At 44.0% G+C, this 25,905-nt stretch overlaps 1 protein-coding gene across 10 annotated transcripts in view; it reads right to left on the reverse strand.

The window, feature by feature from the left end:
- LOC112221113 (phospholipid-transporting ATPase IA) overlaps positions 1 to 25,905 on the reverse strand; it is a 200,084-nt gene that overhangs the window by 114,539 nt on the left and 59,640 nt on the right. For all 10 annotated transcript variants that reach the window (XM_042303225.1, XM_042303223.1, XM_042303222.1 and 7 more), the window contains 2 exons: positions 13,712 to 13,811; positions 9,686 to 9,784 (listed from right to left, as the gene is read on the reverse strand). In XM_042303225.1, coding sequence (XP_042159159.1) covers positions 9,686 to 9,784; positions 13,712 to 13,811 — 199 coding nt within the window. Of the gene's footprint in view, positions 1 to 9,685; positions 9,785 to 13,711; positions 13,812 to 25,905 lie in introns of those variants that run through there.

Consider the following 25,905-nt stretch of genomic DNA (forward strand, 5'->3'; position numbering starts at 1 on the left):
AGATAAAAGCAGGTTCACACTGTGCACATGTGACAGTCTGGAGACGCCATGGAGAACTTTCTGCTGCCTGCAACATCCTCCAGCATGACCGGTTTGGCGGTGGGTCAGTCATGGTGTGGGGTGGCATTTCTTTGGGGGGCCGCACAGCCCTCCATGTACTCGCCAGAGGTAGCCTGACTGCCATTAGGTACCGAGATGAGATCCTCAGACCCCTTGTGAGACCATATGCTGGTGCAGTTGGCCCTGGGTTCCTCCTAATGCAAGACAATGCTAGACCTTATGTGGCTGGAGTGTATCAGCAGTTCCTGCAAGAGGAAGGCATTGATGCTATGGACTGGCCCGCCCGTTCCCCAGACCTGATTCCAATTGAGCACATCTGGGACATCATGTCTCGCTCCATCCACCACAGACTGTCCAGGAGTTGGCAGATGCTTTAGTCCAGGTCTGGGAAGAGATCCCTCAGGAGACCATCCGCCACCTCATCAGGAGCATGTCCAGGCATTGTAGGGAGGTCATACAGGCATGTGGAGGCCACACACACACACACACACACACACACACACACACTACTGAGCCTCATTTTGACTTGTTTTAAGGACATTACATCAAAGTTGGATCAGCCTGTAGTGTGGTTTTCCACTTTAATTTTGAGTGTGACTCCAAATCCAGACCTCCATGGGTTGATCAATTTGATTTGTGTGATTTTGTTGTCAGCACATTCAACTATGTAAAGAAAAAAGTATTTAATAAGAATATTTCATTCATTCAGATCTAGGATGTGTTATTTTAGTGTTCCCTTTATTTTTTGGAGCAGTGTATTTTGTGAAATGCACCAGTCCCTCCTGCAGCAAAGCATCCCCACAACATGCTGCTGCCACCCCCGTGCTTCACGGTTAGGCTTGCGTTCGTCAGCTTTCAAGCCTCCCCCTTTTTCCTCCAAACATAAATGGTCATTATGGCCAAACAGTTTTATTTTTGTTTCATCAGATCAGTGGACATCTCAAAAAAGTATGATCTTTGTCCCCATGTGCAGTTGCAAACTTTAGTCTGGCTTTTTTTAATGGCGGTTTTGGAGAAGTGGCTTCTTCCTTGCTGAGCGGCCTTTCAGGTGATGTCGATATAGGACTCGTTTTACTGTTTCCTCCAGCATCTTCACAAGGTCCTTTGCTGCTGTTCTGGGATTGATTGACACTTTTCGCACCAAAGTACGTTCATCTCTAGGAGACAGAACACGTCTCCTTCCTGAGTGGTATGACGGTTGTGTGGTCCCATTGTGTTTGTACAGATGAACGTGGTACCCTCAGGCGTTTGGAAATCCCAAGGATGAACCAGACTTGAGGTCTACAATCTTTTTTCTGAGGTCTTGGCTGATTTCTTTTGATTTTCCAATGATGTCAAGCAAAGAGGCACTGAGTTTGAAGGTAGGCCTTGAAATACATCCACAGTTACACCTCCAATTGACTCAAATGATGTCAATTAGCCTATCAGAAGCTTTTAGAGCCATGACATCGTTTTCTAGAATTTTCCAAGCTGTTTAAAGGCACAGTCAACTTAGTGGATGTAAACTTCTGACCCACTGGGATTGTGATACAGTGAATTATAAGTGAAATAATCTGTCTGTAAACAATTGTTGGAAACATGACTTGTGTCATGCAAAGTAGATGGTCCTAACCGACTTGCCAAAACTATAGTTTGTTAACAAGAACTTTGTGAAATGGTTGAAAAATGAGTTTTAATGACTCCAACCTAAGTGTATTCAAACTTCCGACTTCAACTGTACATGTGTTTTGGGGAAGGGGGTGTTTAAACTGCACAGTATTTAGCAATCATAAGAGTATGGGAGAACAGTTGTGATGTCTGTGTAGCATGAATGTGTGTGCGTGCTAAGATGCAGAGAATCACAGAAGGTGGTCAGTTCAGTTCTGTAGGAGCCAATCTGATCTCTGCTGTAGATACAGATGATGATTTATGATGTAGGCTAAATATCATACAGCCTGCTTCTTGATTAAGTCATAGTAAAGGACTGATTAATGAATATTTGCATGTTTGGCTAGAATTGTATTAATCTACCCATGTATTTACAGTGCATTAAAAAGTACTCAGACCCATCCAGCGTTAATCTCAAATGTATTCAATATTTTTTTTACATATGAAAACCACACACAATACCCCATAATGACAAAGTGTAAACAGGTTTAGACATTTTTGATAATGTATAAAAAATAAAACAGCGATACCCAATTGACCTAAAAAGTATTCAGACCATTTGCTATGACACTTGAAATTGAGCTCAGGTTTTTTCCACTGATCATCCTTGATGTGTCTACAGCTTGGAGTCCACCTGTGGTAAATCCAATTGATTGGACATGATTTGGAAAAGCACACACTTGTCTATAAGGTCCCACAGTTGACATTGCATGTCAGAGAAAAAAACAAGTGCTGAGGTCAAAGGAATTGTCCGTGGAGCTCCGAGACAGGATTGTGTTGAGGCACAGAGCTGAGGAAGGGTACCAAAACATGTCTGCAGCATTGGATGTCCACAAGAACACAGTGGCCTCCATCATTCTTAAATGGAAGAGGTTTGGAACCACCAAGAATCTTCCTAGAGCTGGCCACCTGGCCAAACTAAGCAATCGGGGGAGAAGGGCCTTGGTCAGGGACTTCTCCAAGACTCAATGGTCATTCTGACAGAGCTCTAGAGTTCCTCTGTGGAGTTGGAGGAACCTTCCAGAAGGACTATCATCTCTGCAGCTCTCCACCAATAAAGGCCTTTATGGTATACTGGCCAGACGAAAGCCACTCCTTGGTGAATGGCACATACGGTGAAGCATGGTGGTGGCAGCATCATGCTGTGGGGATGTTTTTCAGCAGCAGGGACTGGGAGACTTGTCAGGATTGAGGGAAAGATGAACAGAGCACAGTAGAGAGAGATCCTTGATGAAAACCTGTTCCAGAGCGCTCAGGCAAAGGTTCACCTTCCAACAGGACAACAACCCTGACCACACAGCCAAGACAACGCAGGAGTGGCTTCGGGACAAGACTCTAAATGTCCTTGAGTGGCCCTGCCAGAACCCAAACAAACATTTCTGGAGAGATTTGAAAATAGCTGTGCAGCGACGCTCTCCATCCAACCTGACAGAGCTTGAGAGGATCTTCAGTGGTCAGCTTCAGAAAAGCTGACCACGACTCCATTTTGTTGATCCCTGCCTACAGACAGAAACTAAAACAAGAGGCTCCCACGCTGAGGTCTGTCCAATGCTGGTCCGACCAAGCTGACTCCACACTCCAAGACTGTTTCCATCACGTGGACTGGGATATGTTTCGTATTGCGTCAGATAACAATATTGACGAATACGCTGATTCGGTGTGCGAGTTCATTAGAACGTGCGTTGAAGATGTCGTTCCCATAGCAACGATTAAAACATTCCCTAACCAGAAACCGTGGATTGATGGCAGCATTCGTGTGAAACTGAAGGCGCGAACCACTGCTTTTAATCAGGGCAAGGTGTCTGGTAACATGACCGAATACAAACAGTGCAGCTATTCCCTCCGCAAGGCTATCAAACAAGCTAAGCGTCAGTACAGAGACAAAGTAGAATCTCAATTCAACGGCTCAGACACAAGAGGCATGTGGCAGGGTCTACAGTCAATCACGGACTACAGGAAGAAATCCAGCCCAGTCACGGACCAGGATGTCTTGCTCCCAGGCAGACTAAATAACTTTTTTGCCCGCTTTGAGGACAATACAGTGCCACTGACACGGCCTGCAACGAAAACATGCGGTCTCTCCTTCACTGCAGCCGAGGTGAGTAAGACATTTAAACGTGTTAACCCTCGCAAGGCTGCAGGCCCAGACGGCATCCCCAGCCGCGCCCTCAGAGCATGCGGAGACCAGCTGGCCGGTGTGTTTACGGACATATTCAATCAATCCCTATACCAGTCTGCTGTTCCCACATGCTTCAAGAGGGCCACCATTGTTCCTGTTCCCAAGAAAGCTAAGGTAACTGAGCTAAACGACTACCGCCCCGTAGCACTCACTTCCGTCATCATGAAGTGCTTTGAGAGACTAGTCAAGGACCATATCACCTCCACCCTACCTGACAGCCTAGACCCACTCCAATTTGCTTACCGCAAATTACCAAATAGGTCCACAGACGATGCAATCTCAACCACACTGCACACTGCCCTAACCCATCTGGACAAGAGGAATACCTATGTGAGAATGCTGTTCATTGACTACAGCTCGGCATTCAACACCATAGTACCCTCCAAGCTCGTCATCAAGCTGTACCCTGGGTCTCGACCCCGCCCTGTGCAACTGGGTACTGGACTTCCTGACGGGCCGCCCCCAGGTGGTGAGGGTAGGCAACAACATCTCCTCCCCGCTGATCCTCAACACTGGGGCCCCACAAGGGTGCGTTCTGAGCCCTCTCCTGTACTCCCTGTTCACCCACGACTGTGTGGCCACGCACGCCTCCAACTCAATCATCAAGTTTGCGGACGACACAACAGTGGTAGGCTTGATTACCAACAACGACGAGACGGCCTACAGGGAGGAGGTGAGGGCCCTCGGAGTGTGGTGTCAGGAAAATAACCTCACACTCAACGTCAACAAAACTAAGGAGATGATTGTGGACTTCAGGAAACAGCAGAGGGAACACCCCCCTATCCACATCGATGGAACAGTAGTGGAGAGGGTAGCAAGTTTTAAGTTCCTCGGCATACAGATCACAGACAAACTGAATTGGTCCACTCACACAGACAGCATCGTGAAGAAGGCGCAGCAGCGCCTCTTCAACCTCAGGAGGCTGAAGAAATTCAGCTTGTCACCAAAAGCACTCACAAACTTCTACAGATGCACAATCGAGAGCATCCTGGCGGGCTGTATCACCGCCTGGTACGGCAACTGCTCCGCCCTCAACCGTAAGGCTCTCCAGAGGGTAGTGAGGTCTGCACAACGCATCACCGGGGGCAAACTACCTGCCCTCCAGGACACCTACACCACCCGATGTTACAGGAAGGCTATAAAGATCATCAAGGACATCAACCACCCGAGCCACTGCCTGTTCACCCCGCTATCATTCAGAAGGCGAGGTCAGTACAGGTGCATCAAAGCTGGGACCGAGAGACTGAAAAACAGCTTCTATCTCAAGGCCATCAGACTGTTAAACAGCCACCACTAACATTGAGTGGCTGCTGCCAACACACTGACACTGACTCAACTCCAGCCACTTTAATAATGGGAATTGATGGGAAATTATGTAAATATATCACTAGCCACTTTAAACAATGCTACCTTATATAATGTTACTTACCCTACATTATTCATCTCATATGCATACGTAGATACTGTACTCTATATCATCGACTGCATCCTTATGTAATACATGTATCACTAGCCACTTTAACTATGCCACTTTGTTTACATACTCATCTCATATGTATATACTGTACTCGATACCATCTACTGCATCTTGCCTATCCTGCTCTGTACCATCACTCATTCATATATCCTTATGTACATATTCGTTATCCCCTTACACTGTGTATAAGACAGTAGTTTCGGAATTGTTAGTTAGATTACTTGTTGGTTATTACTGCATTGTCGGAACTAGAAGCACAAGCATTTCGCTACACTCGCATTAACATCTGCTAACCATGTGTATGTGACAAATAAAATTTGATTTGATTTGATTTTGAGAAGAATGGGAGAGACTCCCCAAATACAGGTGTGCCAAGCTTGTAGTCATACCCAAGAAGACTCGAGGCTGTAATCGCTGCCAAATGGCTGCCAATGACTCCTTGCTGTCCCCAGTCCACGTGGCCATGCTGCTGCTCCAGTTTCAACTGTTCTGCCTGCGGCTATGGAACCCTGACCTGTTCCCTGGACGTGCTACCTGTCCCAGACCTGCTGTTTTCAACTTTCTATAGACACCAAGAGCAGTAGAGATACTCAATGATCGGCTATGAAAAGCCAACTGATATTTACTCCTGAGGTGCTGACCTGTTGCACCCTCTACAACCACTGTGATTATTATTATTTGACCCTGCTGGTTATCTATGATCATTTGAACATCTTGGCCATGTTCTGTTATAATCTCCACCCGGCACAGCCAGAAGAGGACTGGCCACCCCTCATAGCCATGTTCCTCTCTAGGTTTCTTCCTAGGTTCTGGCCTTTCTAGGGAGTTTTTCCTAGCCACTGTACTTCTACACCGGCATTGCTTGCCGTTTGGTGTTTTAGGCTGGGTTTCTGTACAGCACTTTGTGACATCAGCTGACTTAAGAAGGGCTTTATAAATACATTTGATTAATTGATTCTGAACACTTATGTAAATGTGATATTTAAGTTTGTTTTCTAGCCAGGTAACGTTGCTTCAGTAACGTTGTCTGACTGCAGCACTACGCCACTACAGTAACATTACCCGGCTGCAGCACTACAGTAACATTACCCGGCTGCAGCACTACAGTAACATTACCCGGCTGCAGCACTACAGTAACATTACCCGGCTGCAGCACTACAGTAACATTACCCGGCTGCAGCACTACAGTAACATTACCCAGAAGGCAAAGTTAAAGAAACAAAGCCCATTCAAAGCCCAATTTCTCCAGTTGGTAATTTTACTAATATTGAGGACAATACGCATCTTCGTTGCACAGTATTTAACATGTCAAACACTACAGCGACTTTAAAAGGACTATAGAGGGCTACCCTTCCCCTAAAAATATTTCCCCAGCCAGAGTCCGGACTTGAACCCAATCAAACATTTCTGGAGAGACCAGAAAATAGCTTTGCAGCGACGCTCTCCATCCAACCTGACAGATCTTGAGAGAATCTGCAGAGAAGAATGGCAGAAACTCCAGAAATGCAGGTGTGCCAAGCTTGTAGCGTCATACCCAAACAGACGAGGCTCTCGCTGTAAAAGGTCCTCCAACAAAGTAGATTAAAGGGTCTGAACACTAAGGTAAATGTGAAATTTCAGTTTGTTTTGTCTTAGAACAAAGTAGCCTAGCTATTAATACTGCTGAGAACAGTGAGGAGCTCCTTCTGCAACTTAAATACCCTTCAAATATCTGAGGTGTAGCCTACCAGTATCCCTCCATCAGACAGCCAACATTCTTCAGGCATGAAGAAAAGTAAAGACTCAAATGCCTTTGTGAGTTGGAAACTATACCGCTGAGGTTTTGATGTGCACCAAACGCAACTAAGCGTACTACTCGCCCAGCAGTCTTTTTGAGTCCCTTGAGGAATTGTACATCATTACAGGTTGCCTTAGATGTCCTCATTGTCTCCCCCGCACTCCTGCTTTTTCACATTCACTCAGAAATACAATGCCCGGCTTGCAGCAACGTTGCCCGGCTTGCAGCAACGTTGCCCGGCTTGCAGCAACGTTGCCCGGCTTGCAGCAACGTTGCCCGGCTTGCAGCAACGTTGCCCGGCTTGCAGCAACGTTGCCCGGCTTGCAGCAACGTTGCCCGGCTTGCAGCAACGTTGCCCGGCTTGCAGCAACGTTGCCCGGCTTGCAGCAACGTTGCCCGGCTGCAGCACTACAACATATGAAAACCTGCTCCAGAGCACTCAGGACCTCAGACTGGGGCAAAGGTTCACCTTCCAACAGGACAACGACCCTAGCACACAGCCAAGACAACACAGGAGTGGCTTCGGGACAAGTCTCAATGTCCTTGAGTGGCCCTGCCAGAGCCCGGACTTGAACCCAATCAAACATCTCTGGAGAGACCTGAAAATAGCTGAGCAGCCACACTCCCCATCCAACCTGACAGAGCTTGAGAAGAATGGGGAAAAACTCCCCAAATACAGGTGCCAAGCTAGTAGTGTCATACCCAAGAAGACTTGAGGCTGTAATTGCTGCTAAAGATGCTTCAACAAAAGTACTGAGTAAAGGGTCTGAATACTTATGTAAAATGTGCCATTTCCGTTTTTTATTTTTAATAAATTAACATCATGGGGTATAGTGTGTAGATTTTTTTAAAATCCTCATAAATCAATATTAGAATAAGGCTGTAACCTAACAAAATGTGGAAAAAGTTAAGGGTTCTGAATACTTTCCGGAGACACTGCATCTGCTCAAGCATGAAATAACAAAAGCACAGCATATACAGGGCTCCTAAAATACACACACACACACACACACACACACACACACACACACACACACACACACACACACACACACACACACACACACACACACACACACAACACTTGTGTTGCCTATACAATGCAGGCCTATTTATTTCATATAGTGATTATTTCAGAACAAAGCTATGAGGGGATACTGAGATGTGACTGATGGATCAATGATGAATGTTTTATGAAGCATGAGGGTCAATCATTGAGTCGGCCGTTTCATCATTGGGAGCCAATGGGAAGGGGACAGGGGGCTGGGCGTGTTGCAGGTGACCTTCATCCTAATAAAGACAGTCATCACCTTGTTGCTCCAATATTTATCACGAGAGGCCTTGGTGTAAATTGCTGCGCTGGTCACTTCACCACTAGATGCCAGATATAAAGACAACATTGCTAACGTTATAGGATAACTATTACAGTCCACTGGGAGCTGGGCTAGGCAGAGAGGATCGCATTGCAGGGGCACAGCTAAAAAGTGCAGCATACTCTGTCTTGGTACAGTACTGAATTCAATTCACTATTGGCAATGGGTCTTGGGAAATGTGTAAAAAAAAAAAAAAACGAATACATTCTGACACTTGGTATTTGAAACTGAAGCAAAATGTGTTAACCTTCAAAATATAGACAGGCCTAAATGCTGGTCCACATTTTCAAACATCTGTTAATCAACATGAATTTCAGCAAATGGACACAACTGTTTCTGTGCATGAACTTATATAGGCTCATTTATGGACTGAGTAGCCCAGTGCAGTGCCCAGCTGTGACCGGTCCAGTCTGTGTGTGCTTGTGTCCTGCTATGTTCCCGGCACCACAAGGTCTCCTCTCTGCTCAAGGAATCCCATACAGAACACTCAAAGGACAAGTGGCCTGAATCCAACAATACCAAGCAGACCGTGCAACTGAACATCTATTCACTCTCATCCATTTACAGTGGCTACCGTATTGAGTTAGAGTATGGTCAATTTAATCAAGGCAGGCAAACATCTTGCCTAATACTGAAAGATTTTTTTATTTTTTATTGATAAAGTCTAGAAGTGTGCCAGTCTCACACAAACGTTCAAATGCAACAGATTCTTCCTTGACAATGCATTATGTCCTTTAGGCAATACGGTTAACCATTAGCCTACTTTTTATACATTTTTATTCAGCCTTAGGCTAATTTAGGTTCCATTGAGGTCAGAAGACTTCAAGAGATTGAAAGGGATTTTAAGCACTTACAAAATTGTAACATATTGGACAAATTGGAATTCATAACATATCATACCAATTGAATGATGTACACAACTGTGCACAACTTTCGGGGACCCGTTTTGGTTTGTGAGTGCTACTTTCAAAACAACTTGCTGAAATTATACAAAACCTTTAACGCATCTTTAAAAGCCTTGAAAACACACAGGTGCTGTTAATGTCAGATTAAGGTATCAAAGGGGCAATTTGAGTTAAGTGTTCCCCCAGTGTTCAGTGTTTGTAGTGTTCCCCCAGTGTTCAGTGTCAGTAGTGTTCCCCCAGTGTTCAGTGTTGGTAGTGTTCCCTCACCAGATCCTCAATGAACTCCTTGACTGCTGCCACCACCAGGATGAAGAGGAGCGGCACCAGAGTTGTCCAGCGACCCGTGGGCGACACATCCGGAATTTGCTGAAAGGAAAAGCACACGTCCCAGTTCAAAATCAAAACATCACTGAATCACATAGGCATCCTAACTGGCATCCTATTCTCTTTATAGTGCACTATTGTCTTGGCCAGTGCCTACAGGCTGATATTGAAATAAAAAATATCTAGCGATCCCATGAGTATCTAGCTACAGTGTAGCACCTGTTCAGTCAGTATTGACCAAGCCAGCACTCTTGGAAGTAAGTTCTCCCCTGAGAGCATCCCATGGTGATCACTCATATCTGCGCACAAACACACACAGACACACACACACACACACACACACACTTGATGAAGCTCCAGGTAACACCCTTTGGGACAACCTTCTGACACTGAGCTTGGCAGAGGGCTGTTTGTCAAGCAGAGGTCACCAGAAGCGACCCACTAGGGGGTCATTAGAGGGACAGGAGACAGGCCAGGGGACACTGGGGTTGCATCGTTCAATCAATCAGTCAGTCCGTGTACAGTGCAAACCACAAGCAGGCTGTCATGTGCCTTTTACGGAGGAGTGGCTTTCGTCTGGCCACTCTACCTGAAGTGCTGCAGAGATGGCTGTCCCTCTGGAAGGTTCTCCCATCTCCACAGAGGAACTCTGGAGCTCTGTCAGAGTGACCATCGGGTTCTTGGTCAAATCCCTGACCAAGGCCCTTCTTCCCCGATTGCTCAGTTTGGCCAGGCGGCCAGCTCTAGGAAGACTCTTGATGGTTTCAAACTTCTTTCATTTAAGAATGATGGAGGCTACTGTGTCCTTGTGGACCTTCAATACTGCAGAAATGTTTTGGTACCCTTCCCCAGATCTGTGCCTCAACCTAGTTTTTGCCCTGACATGCAGTGTCAATTGTATAGACAGGTGTGTACCTTTCCAAATCATGTCCAATCAATTTAATTTACAACAGGTGGACTCCAATCAAGTTGTAGAAACATCAAGGATTATCAGTGGAAACAGGATGCACCTGAGCTCAGCAAAGGGTCTGAATACTTATGTAAACTAGTGCACTAAATAGGGAATAGGGTGTCCTTTGGGATGCAGTCAGTGTTCTGGGACATGAAAGGGTAGGGCTTGCTGACATACTGTAAGCACACAGTGTCACTGGCTCTTTCTAGGTTGAGATGGATGGTATGCTAGTCAAGATTCATAGAAGGGGAATGGGAGATTTATTGCGAGTCTCTCCAAGGCGCCCATTGAACGCTTTTACAAAGACTGCAGGACACGGTCATGCAGTATATGCAGTATAATGAATAATATAATTAATTTGTTATAACATAGCTACTATTAAAGACATTCCACCCAAAAACAATCTTTTGGTATTTGTTTCACTAGTCCATTGTAGATTTAGTCCCAAATTGTTTTGCTTATTAGCAATCAAGATGTCAAGATCTGTGACCGACCGCCTCGATCTTCTGTAGCAAAATTTAATAAGATTTTTTGTTGTTGTACTTTTTATCCCCAATTTCGTGATATCCAATTGGTAGTTACAGTCTGTCCCATCGCTGCAACTCCTATACGGACTTGGGAGAGGCTAACGTTTAGAGCCATGCATCTTCTGAAACACGACCCTGCCAAGCAGCACTGCTTCTTGGACTAGATAGTGTATTTTTACCGGGAGTTTTTCCTTATTGTAGGCTACTACTTTCACCACTTTTAGGTTGTTTACTAAACCAATCACTCTGTTTAGCAAATGGCCTCACATTTGAATCCTTAAAGAGATAGGTGAGGCTAAGGCTTAAGAGGGTGTAAACGATGCAGAATGGGTGTAGACAGAGCTCTCCAGTATGTGTACCAAAATATTCCAGGGTCATTTTCTCAAACGTGAGTTTACAAGTTTATCAACTTTCAAAGCAGAATTACTTTCCCCATTGTTCTTCAACTGCAGTGTATGCTATACCATTTCCTAGTTATTCGTCTCTACTTTTAACAAATGTAAAAAACACAATTTCAGGCCTCCCGAGTGGTGCAGCGGTCTAAGGCACTACAGACCTGGGTCCGATCCCAGGCTGTCTCACAGCCTGCCGCAAACGTCAGCTAGCTAGCTAACAGTAAGCTTTAACTTGGGATCTTTTTTTTTCTAGCTAAACAATGAACCATAATCCCAATCCATAGAGTACTACCAATACAAACCGATTGTCATAGCTAGCTAAAGTGAACCAAAAAGGTTCAATGTTAGCTAGCTAACATCAGGCTATAACTAGCAATGTGAAATGGAATTCTGAGATATTACTACACACAGATCAAAAACGTAACGTTAACTAGCGAGTCGAGTCATCTAGCTAGCTGACGTTAGATGGCTAACAGTAAGCTTTAACTTGCAATGAAAACTTGCACAAAATAAGAAATCTATAATATCTGAAAATGTAGCTAGACTCTTTCCTATATACATGGATGAACGCTTACGGCAAACTGCAACCCCTTTCATTAAATAAGACATCCTGTGTTGTTTCCATTTTCTTTGTACAGCTCATTCTGGTTCACACTGATCGTGTGTAATGCCATAAGAATCATCTTAATCTTCAGCCCGCACCCAAACTCTGACCATTTTACTCACCCTAGCAAAGCTGGTTTGGCTGTTTTCATGTTATCCATAGCATTGGTGACTAACTGTGCTCCTGGCAACAATGTAATTACAATTTTTTGCCAATGTTTACTGACACCGGCCATATTCAACGGGTGTTGAGCGTTCGTAAATTCATCAGTTATTCAGCGCTCTGGCACTCAGACGAGAGTGCTCTGAAACAGTTGTTGCAGTGACATTCCATTGAAATGGATACTTGCATAGTGGAGTCGTTTTGATAAGTTTTACTACCCAATATAATTTTTTAAAAGCAGCGTTAGACAGTATTCCCTATACATACTGACCAGCACAAATAGACAGACCAATCCAAACTCATCTCTCGGAATGTCCAGCCCACTCATTATCTCAGCCAATCATGGCTAGCGGGAGGGTTGCTGTGGCTAAACCGACTAGGCTCGTACTTTAACAATTTTATTAGTATTTACAGATGGCATACAAGTTAGTTATTAAAGGCACATGAAAGTTCACATGTTCAAAGAAGGCATTTCTGCAAAAAAACATTGACATACAAACCGCTCTCCTGTGAAGTAATGACCCGAACATACACCTAGTTTCCTGAAACAGTCACATTTAGTGTCAAACGTTCTCATTAACGCTGTGTTAGTCAGCTCTCATTACCGCTGCATTAGTTAGCAGAATCCAGAGTGATAAAAGATTGAGGTTTAAGTCTTGCCCTGAATCCATTGTCCTAATCGGCTCCATGGAGCTTTGAACTTCTAGGAAAGAGTTTTTTCTTTTTAGATTCACACTAAGGTTCTGAGGTTAAGCGTAATCACTCTGAACTTTTAGTAGATTGTGGATTTCCTCTGGTCTATTATGCCACATTCTGGAGAAATCAAAGTTAATACGACAGAGTCATGTTCATTGGGGCACGCAAAGGAAAATGTTTTGATTAGTTTTGCAACAGAAAACTAAAATAAGCATTTCTTATTGGTCAAGTCCAGGTAGTCCCTCCATGTTCCGGTCCATTTTCATCCGTTTGGTGCCTAATGAACACAACCCTGATCTAGCCACACAAATCCCAGCGCCACCATCCAAATGAGAATATTTCCACGCTATCCATGTGAGTGCTGGTCTGTGTTAGGAATCTTTGTTTGTCCTCTGCTACAACTCATGTCTGGTAAACCACTGACATATAGTTGTGGTGCATTTTTAAAGCATCTGATGTGTGGAATGATGTGTGTTGAAGAAGTAAAACATTAAATTCCTTTAGAGAGAGGGACACTCACGCTCCCACATGTATTTTTCAGTAGTGTGTGTATTCAGTGTGTTTAAATATTAATGTAACCTTTACTACAGATGGCAAAGCTCTAGCAACCAATACAAATAATCTCTGTCTTACCTGCAGGAGAGCAATGAAGAGGAAGAAGGAGTTGGCAGCCCTTCTGAACTGAGAGTAGAGGAACCGAGGTAGGAAGGTGAGGACATTATACTTTGCAGTGCTGTAGGGCAGAGAAAAGGACATGTAGGGAGATTGAGAGGGAGAGAGGGAGAGAGTGAGTGAGTGAGTGAGTAAGAGAGAACACAGAAAGGCAGAGAGAAAGAGAAAACAGTTCAGTTCCATGAATCAGTTTCTTTCCACTAACAGACATCTTCTACCAATAAACATAATATACAGTACCAGTCAAAAGCTTGGACATACCTACTCATTCAAGGGTTACTCTTTGTTTAACTATTTTTCTACATTGTAGAATAATAGATAAGACATCAAAAGTATGAAATAACATAAGGAATCATGTATGAACCAAAAAAAAAAAGTGTTAAAAACAAATATAAAATATATTTTAGATTCTTCAAAGTATCCACCCTTTGCCTTGATTACAGCTGTATACGCTCTTGGCATTTTCAATCAGCATCACCTGGAATACTTTTCCAACAGTCTTGAAAGAGTTTCCATATATGCTGAGCACTTGTTGGCTGCTTTTCCTTCACTCTGCGGTCCAACTCATCCCAAACCATTTCAATTGGGTTGAGGTCGGGTGATTGTGGAGTCCAAGTCACCTGATGCAGAACTCCATCATTCTCCTTCTTGGTCAAATTGCCCTTACACTGCCTGGAGGTGTGTTGGATCATTGTCCTGTTGAAAACCAAATGATAGTCCCACTAAGCGCAAACCAGAGGGGATGGCGTATCACTTCAGAATGCTGTGGTATTCATGCTGGTTAAGTGTGCCTTGAATTATAAATAACTAACAGTGTCACTAGCAAAGCACCACCACACCACAGCCTCCATGCTTCACGGTGGGAACCACATTTGCAGAGGTCATCCATTCACCTACTCTGCATCTCACAAAGACACAGCGATTGGAACCAAAAATCTCAAATTTGGACTCATACCAAAGGACTGATTTCCACCGATCTAATGTCCATTGCTCGTGTTTCTTGGCCCAAGCAAGTCTTCTTATTTGTCCTTTAGTAGTGGTTCCTTTGCAGTAATTTAACCATGAAAGCCTGATTCACGCAGTCTCCTCTGAACAGTTGATGTTGAGATGTGTCTGTTACTTGAACTCAGTGAAGCAATTATTTGGGCTGCAATTTCTGAGACTAGTACTTCAAATGAACTTATCCTCTGCAACAGAGGTAACTCTGGGTCTTCCTTTCCTATGGTGGTCCTCATGAGAACCAGTTTCATCATAGCACTTGATGGTGTTTGCGACTACACTTGAAGAAACTTTAAAAGTTCTTGACATTTTTCCACACTGACTGACCATGTCTTAAAGTAATGATGGACTGTCATTTCTCTTTGCTTATTTGAGCTGTTCTTGTCATAATAGGGACTTGGTCTTTTACCAAATAGGGCTCTCTTCTGAATACCACCCCTACCTGATTGGCTCAAAAGCATTAAGAAGGAAAGAAATTCCACAAATTAACAAGGCACACCTGTTAATCAAAACGCATTCCAGGTGACTACCTCATAAAAATAAAAAAAACTTGTTGAGAGAATGCCAAGAGTGTTCAAAGCTGTCGTCAAGGCAAAGGGTTGCTACTTTCAAGAATCTCAAATATAAAGTATATTTTGATTTGTTTAACACTTTTTTGGTTACTACATTTATTTATTTACTACATGATTCCATATGTGTTATTTCATAGTTTTGATGTCTTCACTATTATTCTACAATGTACAAAATCGTACAAATAAAGAAAAACCATTGAATGAGTAGGTGTCCAAACTTTTGACTGGTACTGTATATCTCCTGATACCCCATCCAGCCTCGAGTTGATACATTTCACCCTCATCTCCACCTCCACAATCCACCATTCCTGGAAGCTGCTTCTCCTGAGTGCAGGGGGTGGCGGAGCTCTGAGCTGTGGTTGAACATGTACTGTGTGAGTGATGAATGGCAGGCCAGTCAGCTAAATTACCATAAAGCATAACTAAGGGGAGCTCTCCTGGCAGACGTAAGCTATGGCAGAGAGGGGGTGCCTGGCAGAGCACCTCCGGCCCAGACCAGACAGAGCCTGATTTACAGCCGCATTAAGGGCCAGCCAGCCAGAGCACTTTGGGGGGAGATAAACGCTGTGATGTAGACCATGCCACCAGGCTATGACATGTTTGTCTGTTAGGGTAGGCTACACTACGGCTTTTTTTTTTTTAAGCTGACAGAAAACCTCTGGAGACATGAACAGCATTTTACTTGTCTGTAAAGTAATGCCGCTTCCATCACTAGGTAAACAGAACTGTCAAACTGTCAAAGTTTGTTATACATTACGACTTAACAAGACATTTAGTAGAATGAACGGACATTTAGCTACCTTATCATTAAAAAAATATAGCAGGACATCAAATCAGCAACGTTTGTTGTTGTCAAGGAGGCAACGTTACATGCAAAAGCAGAGAATTACATTACACTTTTTTTTTCTAAAAAGTAATCAATTATGGACATGTTACTGAACTGTGTTCTGTCTTTAAAGGGTCGCGGTAGATATAACTAATTGGCCCTAGCTGTCATACATACGTAATAGGACTATTATTCTGCATTGCGAATTGACATGGAATTTTATGATTTATTTATTTTCATTTTAACAGAAACTCCCCCCAAAAAGTTGTTTATAAAGTAACAGGGCTGACGACTTCATCTTAAAAGTCATTAATCCCCTTGTGACAGGGGGAATGGAAGCTTGTTGTGTGCAACAGGGAGGGGCAACTGAATGCAAGGCAAGCTTCACCAAAGAAACTGACATTGTTAAAACATTTCTAGCCGATCTACTGGTAACAGGGTTGAAGGGTTATGGTCGACTTGCTCAGTTTTCCACCACAAGACACCAGAAACTGGCAAAAACAAAAAATCCATGTGGTCCAGGCTATATTAAAGGGCACTTCATTTAATACTGTACATTCTCTCACACATGATGTTATCTACTGGTGTAGATAAGGTAGCATAATGCAACGCCAGTTAAGCTTATACACACACAGATGATATACTGTAAGCACAATCCATAATAGGCCTTCCTCCATAGACAAGGCACACAATCAGACAGACTGTGATAAATCAACAACAAGCAGAGACACACGCAGTAATACATACAGACTGGGCGGGGATAGTATGCCAGTGAGCGTGGAGAGAGACTGGCAAACAGTCAATGATAAGAGATAGTGCTCCATTCATCTTCTCCCCGTCACATCCGTCTAGTGGGGCTCTGTCTGTGAGAGAGGCGGCTATCAGACAACAGCACAGCACACATGGCAGTAGATTGCTATACAATAGGGCATGGTACCATAACGTACCATCTTTGCAGAGCGATGTAATGGAAAACCTCATCAGAACACAGATCAAGCCTCCATTGAGTTTTTCTTGCTAATCCTTTTTTGTAAGTAAGTAAAACTTAAATGGTGGTTTGAACAAGATGACATGAAGGGGATCTGTGTCTGTACCACATGGTCTCTCTACTGGTGTCTACCAGAGCTCAGATCTAGGCCCTCTCCTGTTCTCTCTGTTCACCAAGTCGCTCAGAAATGTAATATACTCACATGGTTTCTCCTACCATTGCTATGCTACGCGGATGAAACGCAACTATTTTTCTCCATCCCCTTCTGACTCTCAGCCAAAAATGTGAACAAAAGCTGACAAAAATGGTGGACACTCTCCACTGCTTCATGGCCAAGCTCTTTACTGGACCTGGCCTAGTCTACGTAATTTGAACCCCCTAGCACCATCCCAGTTTTGCCACGAGGACCATGTTTTGTCTTCACAGAAGTCCATTGTCAGCATTGTTGTGCCGTGGAAATTCGCACCTGGGGGGAAAAAAAAACACAAAAAACGGGCTAGTCATACCTGTGGGAAAAAATATTGGCTAGGCTTAGTTCCCTCGTTCTTTGTGTTACGTTGAGGAGTTGGCCGAGTGGCTTGTGTTACGTTGAGGAGTTGGCCGAGTGGCTTGTGTTACGTTGAGGAGTTGGCCGAGTGGCTTGTGTTACGTTGAGGAGTTGGCCGAGTGGCTTGTGTTACGTTGAGGAGTTGGCCGAGTGGCTTGTGTTACGTTGAGGAGTTGGCCGAGTGGCTTGTGTTACGTTGAGGAGTTGGCCAGGTGGCTTGTGTTATGTTGATGAGTTGGCCAGGTGGCTTAGGGAGTGCGGTCACCTCTGCACCACAGAATCCATGACCCGGTCTCGTTACCTCATTTGAACCCCCGGGGGATGGTGTTATCTGTTAAAATAACAACCAGTGTTTTGCTCTCGATTTAATATTTTGTTCCTTCAGCTACTTCCTTTTCTTTCCATCTTCCATCTCTCCTCCTATCGTTCTTTCTTTCCTTCCGTATTTCTTTGGGGCAAAACCACGGCGAATGACAAAAAAGTGATCCTTTAACACTCCTCTTCTTAATGGAGATTACTGCACCAGCTCTCCATTAACACTCTTCTTAATGGAGATTACTGCACCAGCTCTCCATTCATTATCTACCCGTGGCCTCAGGACTGAGACCACTTCCTCCTCATCTCAACTCGCCACTCAAAAAATGAGTTAAAAAATATAAAATAATTAAATGGGACCCTATTCCCTATTTAGCGCACTACTTTTGGCCAAAGCCCTATGGCTCAATGGCCAACAGCCGTGAAGACATTTGTAGCAATTTTGGGGACAGTCGAGAGAAGATGATCGACATTACATTACATTACCTGACTTGGCATAAAAGGATGATGTCACCATTGTAGCTTCAAATCTGACCATGTCAAGTTAAATGTGTGCAAACACAATTGCACAAAAGCACTTAACCTTGAAATGAAAAAGCAGAAAGACAGGTTTCCCTTAACTGGTAATTTACACAAGAGCATGAAATCTGTTTGTGAGTGTGTGTGTGTGTGTCTCTCCATGTGTAGGGCTGTTGCGGCCATATTACAACCACACCGGCGGTCACGAGTCAAATTCCACGTGACCGTTTAGTCACGGTAATTAGGCTTCTCCAAGCTTGGATGCTGTTGATGTTCATTAGTAGCCTACCAAATTTTCTAAGGACGAGTCATGCGTCCTTTGAAACATCACCCTCCAAACCACACTCCATTACACCCGCCTGCTTAACCTGGAAGCCAGCCGTACCAATGTGTCGGGGAAACACCGCTCAACTGATGACCGAAGTCAGCCTGCAGGCGCCCGCCCGCCACAAGGATTTATAAAGAACAATGAGCCAAGTAAAGCCCCCCGGTCAAACTCTGACACAGCAGGTCTGTAGTGACAACTCAAGCACTGCAGTGGCTTGGACCACTGCACTACTCGGGAGAACCCAGAACTAAAGGGTACATTAATAACTCTAAATTAAGCATGTGTCCCCCAACTCTTTTCTCTGTATATATCAATGATGTTGCTCTTGCTGCGGGCGATTCCCTGATCCAACTCTATGCAGACGACAACATTCTGTATACTTCCGGCCCTCCCTTGGACACTGTGCTATCTAACCTCCAAACGAGCTTCAACGCCATACAACATTCCTTCCAACTGCTCTTAAACGCTAGTAAAACCAAATGCATGCTTTTCAACCGTTCGCTGCCTGCACCCGCACGCCCAACTAGCATCACCACCCTGGATGGTTCAGACCTAGAATATGTGGACATCTATAAGTACCTAGGTGTCTGGCTAGACTATAAACTCTCCTTCCAGACTAATATCAAACATCTTCAATCTAAAATCAAATCTAGAGTCAGCTTTCTATTCCGCAACAAAGCCTCCTTCACTCACGCCGCCAAACTTACCCTAGTAAAACTGACTATCCTACCGATCCTCGACTTCGGCGATGTCATCTACAAAATAGCTTCCAATACTCTACTCAGCAAACTGGATGCAGTTTATCACAGTGCCATCCGTTTTGTTACTAAAGCACCTTATACCACCCACCACTGCGACCTGTATGCTCTAGTTGGCTGGCCGTCGCTTCATATTCGTCGCCAGACCCACTGGCTCCAGGTCATCTAGAAGTCCATGCTAGGTAAAGCTCCGCCTTATCTCAGTTCACTGGTCACGATGGCAACACCCACCCGTAGCACGCGCTCCAGCAGGTGTATCTCACGGATCATCCCTAAAGCCAACAACGCATTTGGCCGCCTTTCGTTCCAGTTCTCTGCTGCCTGTGACTGGAACGAATTGCAAAAATCGCTGAAGTTGGAGACTTTTATTTCCCTCACCAACTTCAAACATCTGCTATCTGGGCAGCTAACCGATCGCTGCAGCTGTACATAGTCCATCTGTAAATAGCCCACCTAATCTACCTCATCACCATACTGTTTATATTTATTTACTTTTCTGCTCTTTTGCACACCAGTATCTCTACCTGCACATGACCATCTGATAATTTATCACTCCAGTGTTAATCTGCAAAATTGTAATTATTCGCCTACCTCCTCATGCCTTTTGCACACAATGTCTATAGACTCTTTTTTCTATTGTGTTATTGACTTGTTAATTGTTTACTCCATGTGTAACTATATTTTTCTGTTGTGTTGACTGTACATTTGTTTATCCCTTGTGTAACTCAGTGTTGTCTGTTCACACTGCTATGCTTTATCTTGGCCAGGTCGCAGTTGTAAATGAGAACTTGTTCTCAACTAGCCTACCTGGTAAAATAAAGGTGAAATAAAAAAAATAATACAAAAATAAATGTGTGCGTACATGTATCCTTTCATGTGAGTACGCACGTAACCCCTTGTGCCAAATTCCCTGCATGGATCCACCATGTCAGCTTTTCACAGAACACACAATGAACAGCAGCTTGCCCTGCCTGACTCTCCGGTTTGCCCTGGTTGAAGTCATGCACATCCCACCACCGACTCCCATGTCACATTACATTAGCACAAGATCTGGTCTGACAAGTAGTGCAGCTGAATAAACAGTTTCCATCACTCACATGACCAGCAGGCTGTGTACCAAATTGCACCCTATTCCCGATATCACTATATGCACTCCTTTTGACCAGGGCCCATGTGTCTGTGTGATAAGATTCCATTTGGGACAAGACCAGCAGTGGCGCAACAGATCATTATGGAGATGCTGGTAGTGATAGTGGTGGAGCGGTGCAGTGTATGGAGAAATACACAAGTAAATATTTTTAGTTTAAATAGAACGTGTGAAAGTGATTCCCTGAGCCCTATACTACGAATCAGGTTTGAAGAGGTACAGTCGAAGATTACATGAAAACTCCTTTTTCAACCACTCCATAAATGTCTTGTTAACAAACTATAGTTTTGACAAGTCGGTTAGGACATCTACTTTATGCAGGACACAAGTCATTTTTCCAACAATTGTTTACAGACAGATTATTTCACTTATAATTCACTGTATCACAATTCCAGTGGGTCAGAAGTTTACATACACTAAGTTGACTGTGCCTTTAAACAGCTAGGAAAATTCCAGAAAATTATGTCATGGCTTGAAAAGCTTCCGATAGGCTAATTGACATCAATTCAGTCAATTGGAGGTGAACCTGTGGATGTATTTCAAGGCCTACCTTCAAACTCAGGGCCTCTTTGCTTGACATCATGAGAAAATCAAAAGAAATCAGCCAAGACCTCAGAAAAAAAATTGTAGACCTCCACAAGTCTGGTTCATCCTTGGGAGCAATTTCCAAATGCCTGAAGGTACCACGTTCATCTGTACAAACAATAGTACGCAAGTATAAACACTATGGGACCTCCCAGCCATCATACCGCTCAGGAAGGAGACGCATTCTGTCGCCTAGAGATGAACATAGTTTGGTGCGAAAAGTGCAAATCAATCCCAGAACAGCAGCAAATGACCTTGTGACGGTGCTGGAGGAAACGATACAAAAGTATCTATATCCACAGTAAAAAGAGTCCAATATCAACATAACCTGAAAGACCGCTCAGCAAGGAAAAAGCCACGGCTCCAAAACCGCCATAAAAAAGCCAGACTAAGGTTTGCAACTGCACATGGGGACAAAGATTGTACTTTTTTGAGAAATGTCTGATGAAACAATAATAGAACTGTTTGGCCATAATGACCGTCGTTATGTTTGGAGGAAGAAGGGGGAGGCTTGCAAGCCGAAGAACACCATCCCAACCGTGAAGCACGGGGGTGAGAGTATCATGTTGTGAAGGTGCTTTGCTGCAGGAGGGACTGGTGCACTTCACAAAATAGATGGCATCATGAGGCAGAATAATTATGTGGATATATTGAAGCAAGCTAAAGTTAAAGCTTGGTCGCAAATGTGTCTTCCAAATGGCCAATGACCCCAAGCATACTTATAAAGTTGTGTCAAAATGGCTTAAGGACAACAAAGTCAAGGTATTGGAGTGGCCATCACAAAGCCCTGACCTCAATCCTGTAGAAAATTTGTGGGCAGAACAGAAAAAGTGTGTGTGAGCAAGGAGGCCTACAAACCTGAGTCAGTTACACCAGCTCTGTCAAGAGGAATGGCCCAAAATTTACCCAACTTATTGCGGGAAGCTTGTGGAAGGCTACCCGAAACGTTTGACCCAAGTTAAACAATTTAAAGGCAATGCTACCAAATACTAATTGAGTATGTAAACTTCTGACCTACTGGGAATGTGATTAAAGAAATACAAGCTGAAATAAATCACTCTACTATTATTCTGACATTTCACATTCTTAAAATAAAGTGGACCTAAAACAGGGAATTTTTACTAGGATTTAATGACAGGAATTGTGAAACACTGAGTTTGAATGTATTTGGCTAAGCTGTATGTAAACTTCCGACTTCAACTAACTTTGGTAAACTCGGTATAACCGGTCATAAGAAAGTGGCTCACTTTTTAGCCATGGCAACAAATCTTTCAGAACCAACCTACTCCGGGTCAGGCTAACTCCACTTACCCTAAATGAAATGACTGAGCCGCGAGATGAAGACCAATGAAATCAGATTCCCTCCCTCTCGCAAAGAGTCCGTCATCATCCCCTTCATTTGGGTAAGATGACGGATTTAATATTTTATTAATCAAATGTGTTAAAAATAGTAATATTTCCTGAGCTGCTTAAGGCACTGCAGTGCTTGAGGCGTCACTACAGATATGGGTTCGATCCCGGGCTGTGTCGCAGCCGGCCACACCCGGGAGACCCATGAGGCGATGCCTCAATTGGCCCAACGTCTTCCGGGTTAGGGGAGGGTTTGGCCGGCTGAGATGTCCTTAGCGACTCCTGTGGCGGGCCGGGCGCATGCACGCTGACACGGTCACCAGTTGTACAGTGTTTCCTCCGACACATTGGTGCAGCTGGCTTCCGGGTTAAGAGAGCAGTCTGTCAAGAAGCAGTGCGGCTTGTCATGGTTGTGTTTTGGAGGACGCATGGCTCTCGACCTTCACCTCTCCCGAGTCCGTACGGGAATTGCAGCAATGGGACAACTACCAATTGGGGAGAAAAGGGGGTTAAAAATAATGTGTTTTTTTAAACACCTATCACATCACACATTTAGCAATGACGGGATGCATTTGAAAGTTATGTAGAGTAAAACTATTGAATGACAAAATTATTTTATTGATAGGAGTGGGGGGAAAAAGGTGTTTGTGCTTTTCTACACCAAAGCAAAGGCGGCATTAACGACACAAAAACAAAAAAAACTTCTAAAAGCCTATTTCACACCACAGCCTACTAAATTTGCAAGAATTTTGATTTCAGGAAAACATTTCAAATGTTCCACTGACTCGCTCATGGATTGATGTTTCAGCATTGTCTCATGAGTTTGGCGATCGACTAGCAGTTACAAGCCTGATAAGAGTTAGCGGCAGGCAAATGAGCAACAGCCTGAGTAAATCTATCTTCCATCGTAGTATACCTCTATGGTCCCAGATCTGTTTGTGCGGTATAGACAACACCTATAACCGTTGCCATGCCAAACATAATGACCATAGGAGTCGGCAAGACCGCAAAACCAGATCTGGGACCAGAGCCTGAAAGTGTCTCTCTGGGTGACTTTTTATGGGCAGCAGCATACAGTGTTCAAGGATCAGATGGAACCAAATCACATCGACACAAGTCGGAACAAGAATTGGAGAGCCAAGATAGCAGCGGATAAAAATAGGAGTCCAAAAATGCACATTTTTGGGCACAGCATGACTTGCTTGGTTAATCTATGCTAAGAAGCTGAATATTGACTCGTTGTCATTTCATTGTGTCCATGATTTTGTGTTTCATTCTAGTGGTTGGCTGTATGCTGCTAAGGCTCCATGCGTTTCCTGTGGCGGTGGATCGGTGTGTCTGTGTGCGATGCAGACATCTCCAGCCGCTCATGCAGCAGGAATGCTAACGCTAATATTCCCTGACAGAGGATGGCCAGCCCAGACCTGACCTTTCAATGCAACACGGCTCCACAAGGAAGAGGAGGGAAACGCCAGCGAGCTAACTAAGGTTGAGTCCCAAATGGAGCCCTATTCCCTATATAGTGCACTACTTTTAACCATCTAGTGCACTATATAGAGTATAAGGTGACATTTGGAGTGTAGCCCTAGCAAGGTAGAGTTTCTGGACGAATCCACAACAAGAGCCCTTAGTGGTTGTAAAAGGGCTGCAGTGAGTAGGGGGGGCTCGAGTCAGTCTAATGTATAGTAGCTTACATTGGAATAGTGTATGTAGCCTACATTGGAATAGTGTATGTCGGCCTAGTAGTACTACTGATGAAACATGACTCAACGAACGACACTGGTCTGTTGTGTCTCTGTGGGGTTAAGGGGTTAAAAAGGTCGGATATGCCGGGGGCTGATATGGGGAAAAAATGCTTACCTCTGGGTCACTGTTGCCAGTACCCAAATAGTTGAGATCCTCACGCAAGCACATGCAGCGTACTCTAAGGTATGGAATATCTTCAGATGTCACAGAATGATCAGCTATTCATAATTCTCTTCTACTTGTCAAATAGACAATGACCTTTTCAAACTGGAAGAGTTGCACCTTGTCCGTTTGTCATGTTGCCTATGCCTCCCACCAAAACAGGCAGGCACGTGTAGGAGCTGTACATTTCTATCAGGGTTTAGAAGCTGCATGCCTGTCATCCTTCCACCCCCACTATAGATCATCCCGAGCCAATATTTCAAATCATGCACATCGACATACATCGACATGTCTTGAACTTCGCTGCCTCCTCAGCAACAATTCCTCTGCTTTGACAAATGACAACACTGTTGTTGTTGGGAGTCCCCCATCCCACCCTTCCTTCCCTCCCAGCAGGTGTCAGGGCAAAGCGGGAAGGGGGAAAGGGAGAGAGAGTAAAAGAGAAAAGGACATGAAGCACTGCAGTGTGACTTCATCTGGTAATGATATACAGTGGAACAAAATAACCCAGAGACCCAAAGGCCTCTTGCTACCTTTGAGGTCCAAAACCCAATACACACAAAAATAAGCCCTGACAACTTGACGATGCCACACAATTGGTCTCTCCTGACCTTATAGTTTTAGTATTCAAATCAGGTTTCTCGTCAGGTTATATGCAAGCTGGCTACTTATTAAATGACACAATATTGGCCCTAGATGGAGCTCCATGCACCAAACGGAATAGACGTTTTATCATCCATGATATCAAGCAAATATCTGACCATATAAAATGCAGCCGTACTTGAATTGTTCTCCTCTCCGGTCAGCACTGGAGAATTGTGTGAGGAAATGTGTGAAACAGCCAGAGTCATGTTATATTTAGCAGGAGATGAGTAACATACTGTAAGTAACTCTTAGTTGTTCTCTAGTCGGGGTGTGAACATTTAAGATGTTAAAACTAAGTTGGGATCCTTAAAGTTATGAAAAATCCATAAATCCATGTTGTGGGGGGTGCAGTTATCACAAAACATATTATTTTCCGTGTTATAGCCTAACTAGATGATAGGTTGTAAACACATGGCGAAAGCTGTGTCATTTAAATCTAACCAGTGAGGAAAAGGCTAACTTTAGGCTACTGTGGTGAATTTGCGAGGCATGGAAGACAAGACATTGAGAGATACAGATTACCAATACATTTTCCTCCTCCTCCTCCTCCTCCCTAATGATGCAAGTGTGTGTTCAGCCTTTGGTCTGTTGCATGTAGAATATCTTTGCCTATTCATTGATGATATTCCCTGCTTTACTGAAGTTGAGACAAGACACAGCCTTCCATT

This window comes from Oncorhynchus tshawytscha, linkage group LG21 (genome assembly GCF_018296145.1).
Source record: "Oncorhynchus tshawytscha isolate Ot180627B linkage group LG21, Otsh_v2.0, whole genome shotgun sequence".
NCBI classification, from domain to species: Eukaryota; Metazoa; Chordata; class Actinopteri; order Salmoniformes; family Salmonidae; genus Oncorhynchus; species Oncorhynchus tshawytscha.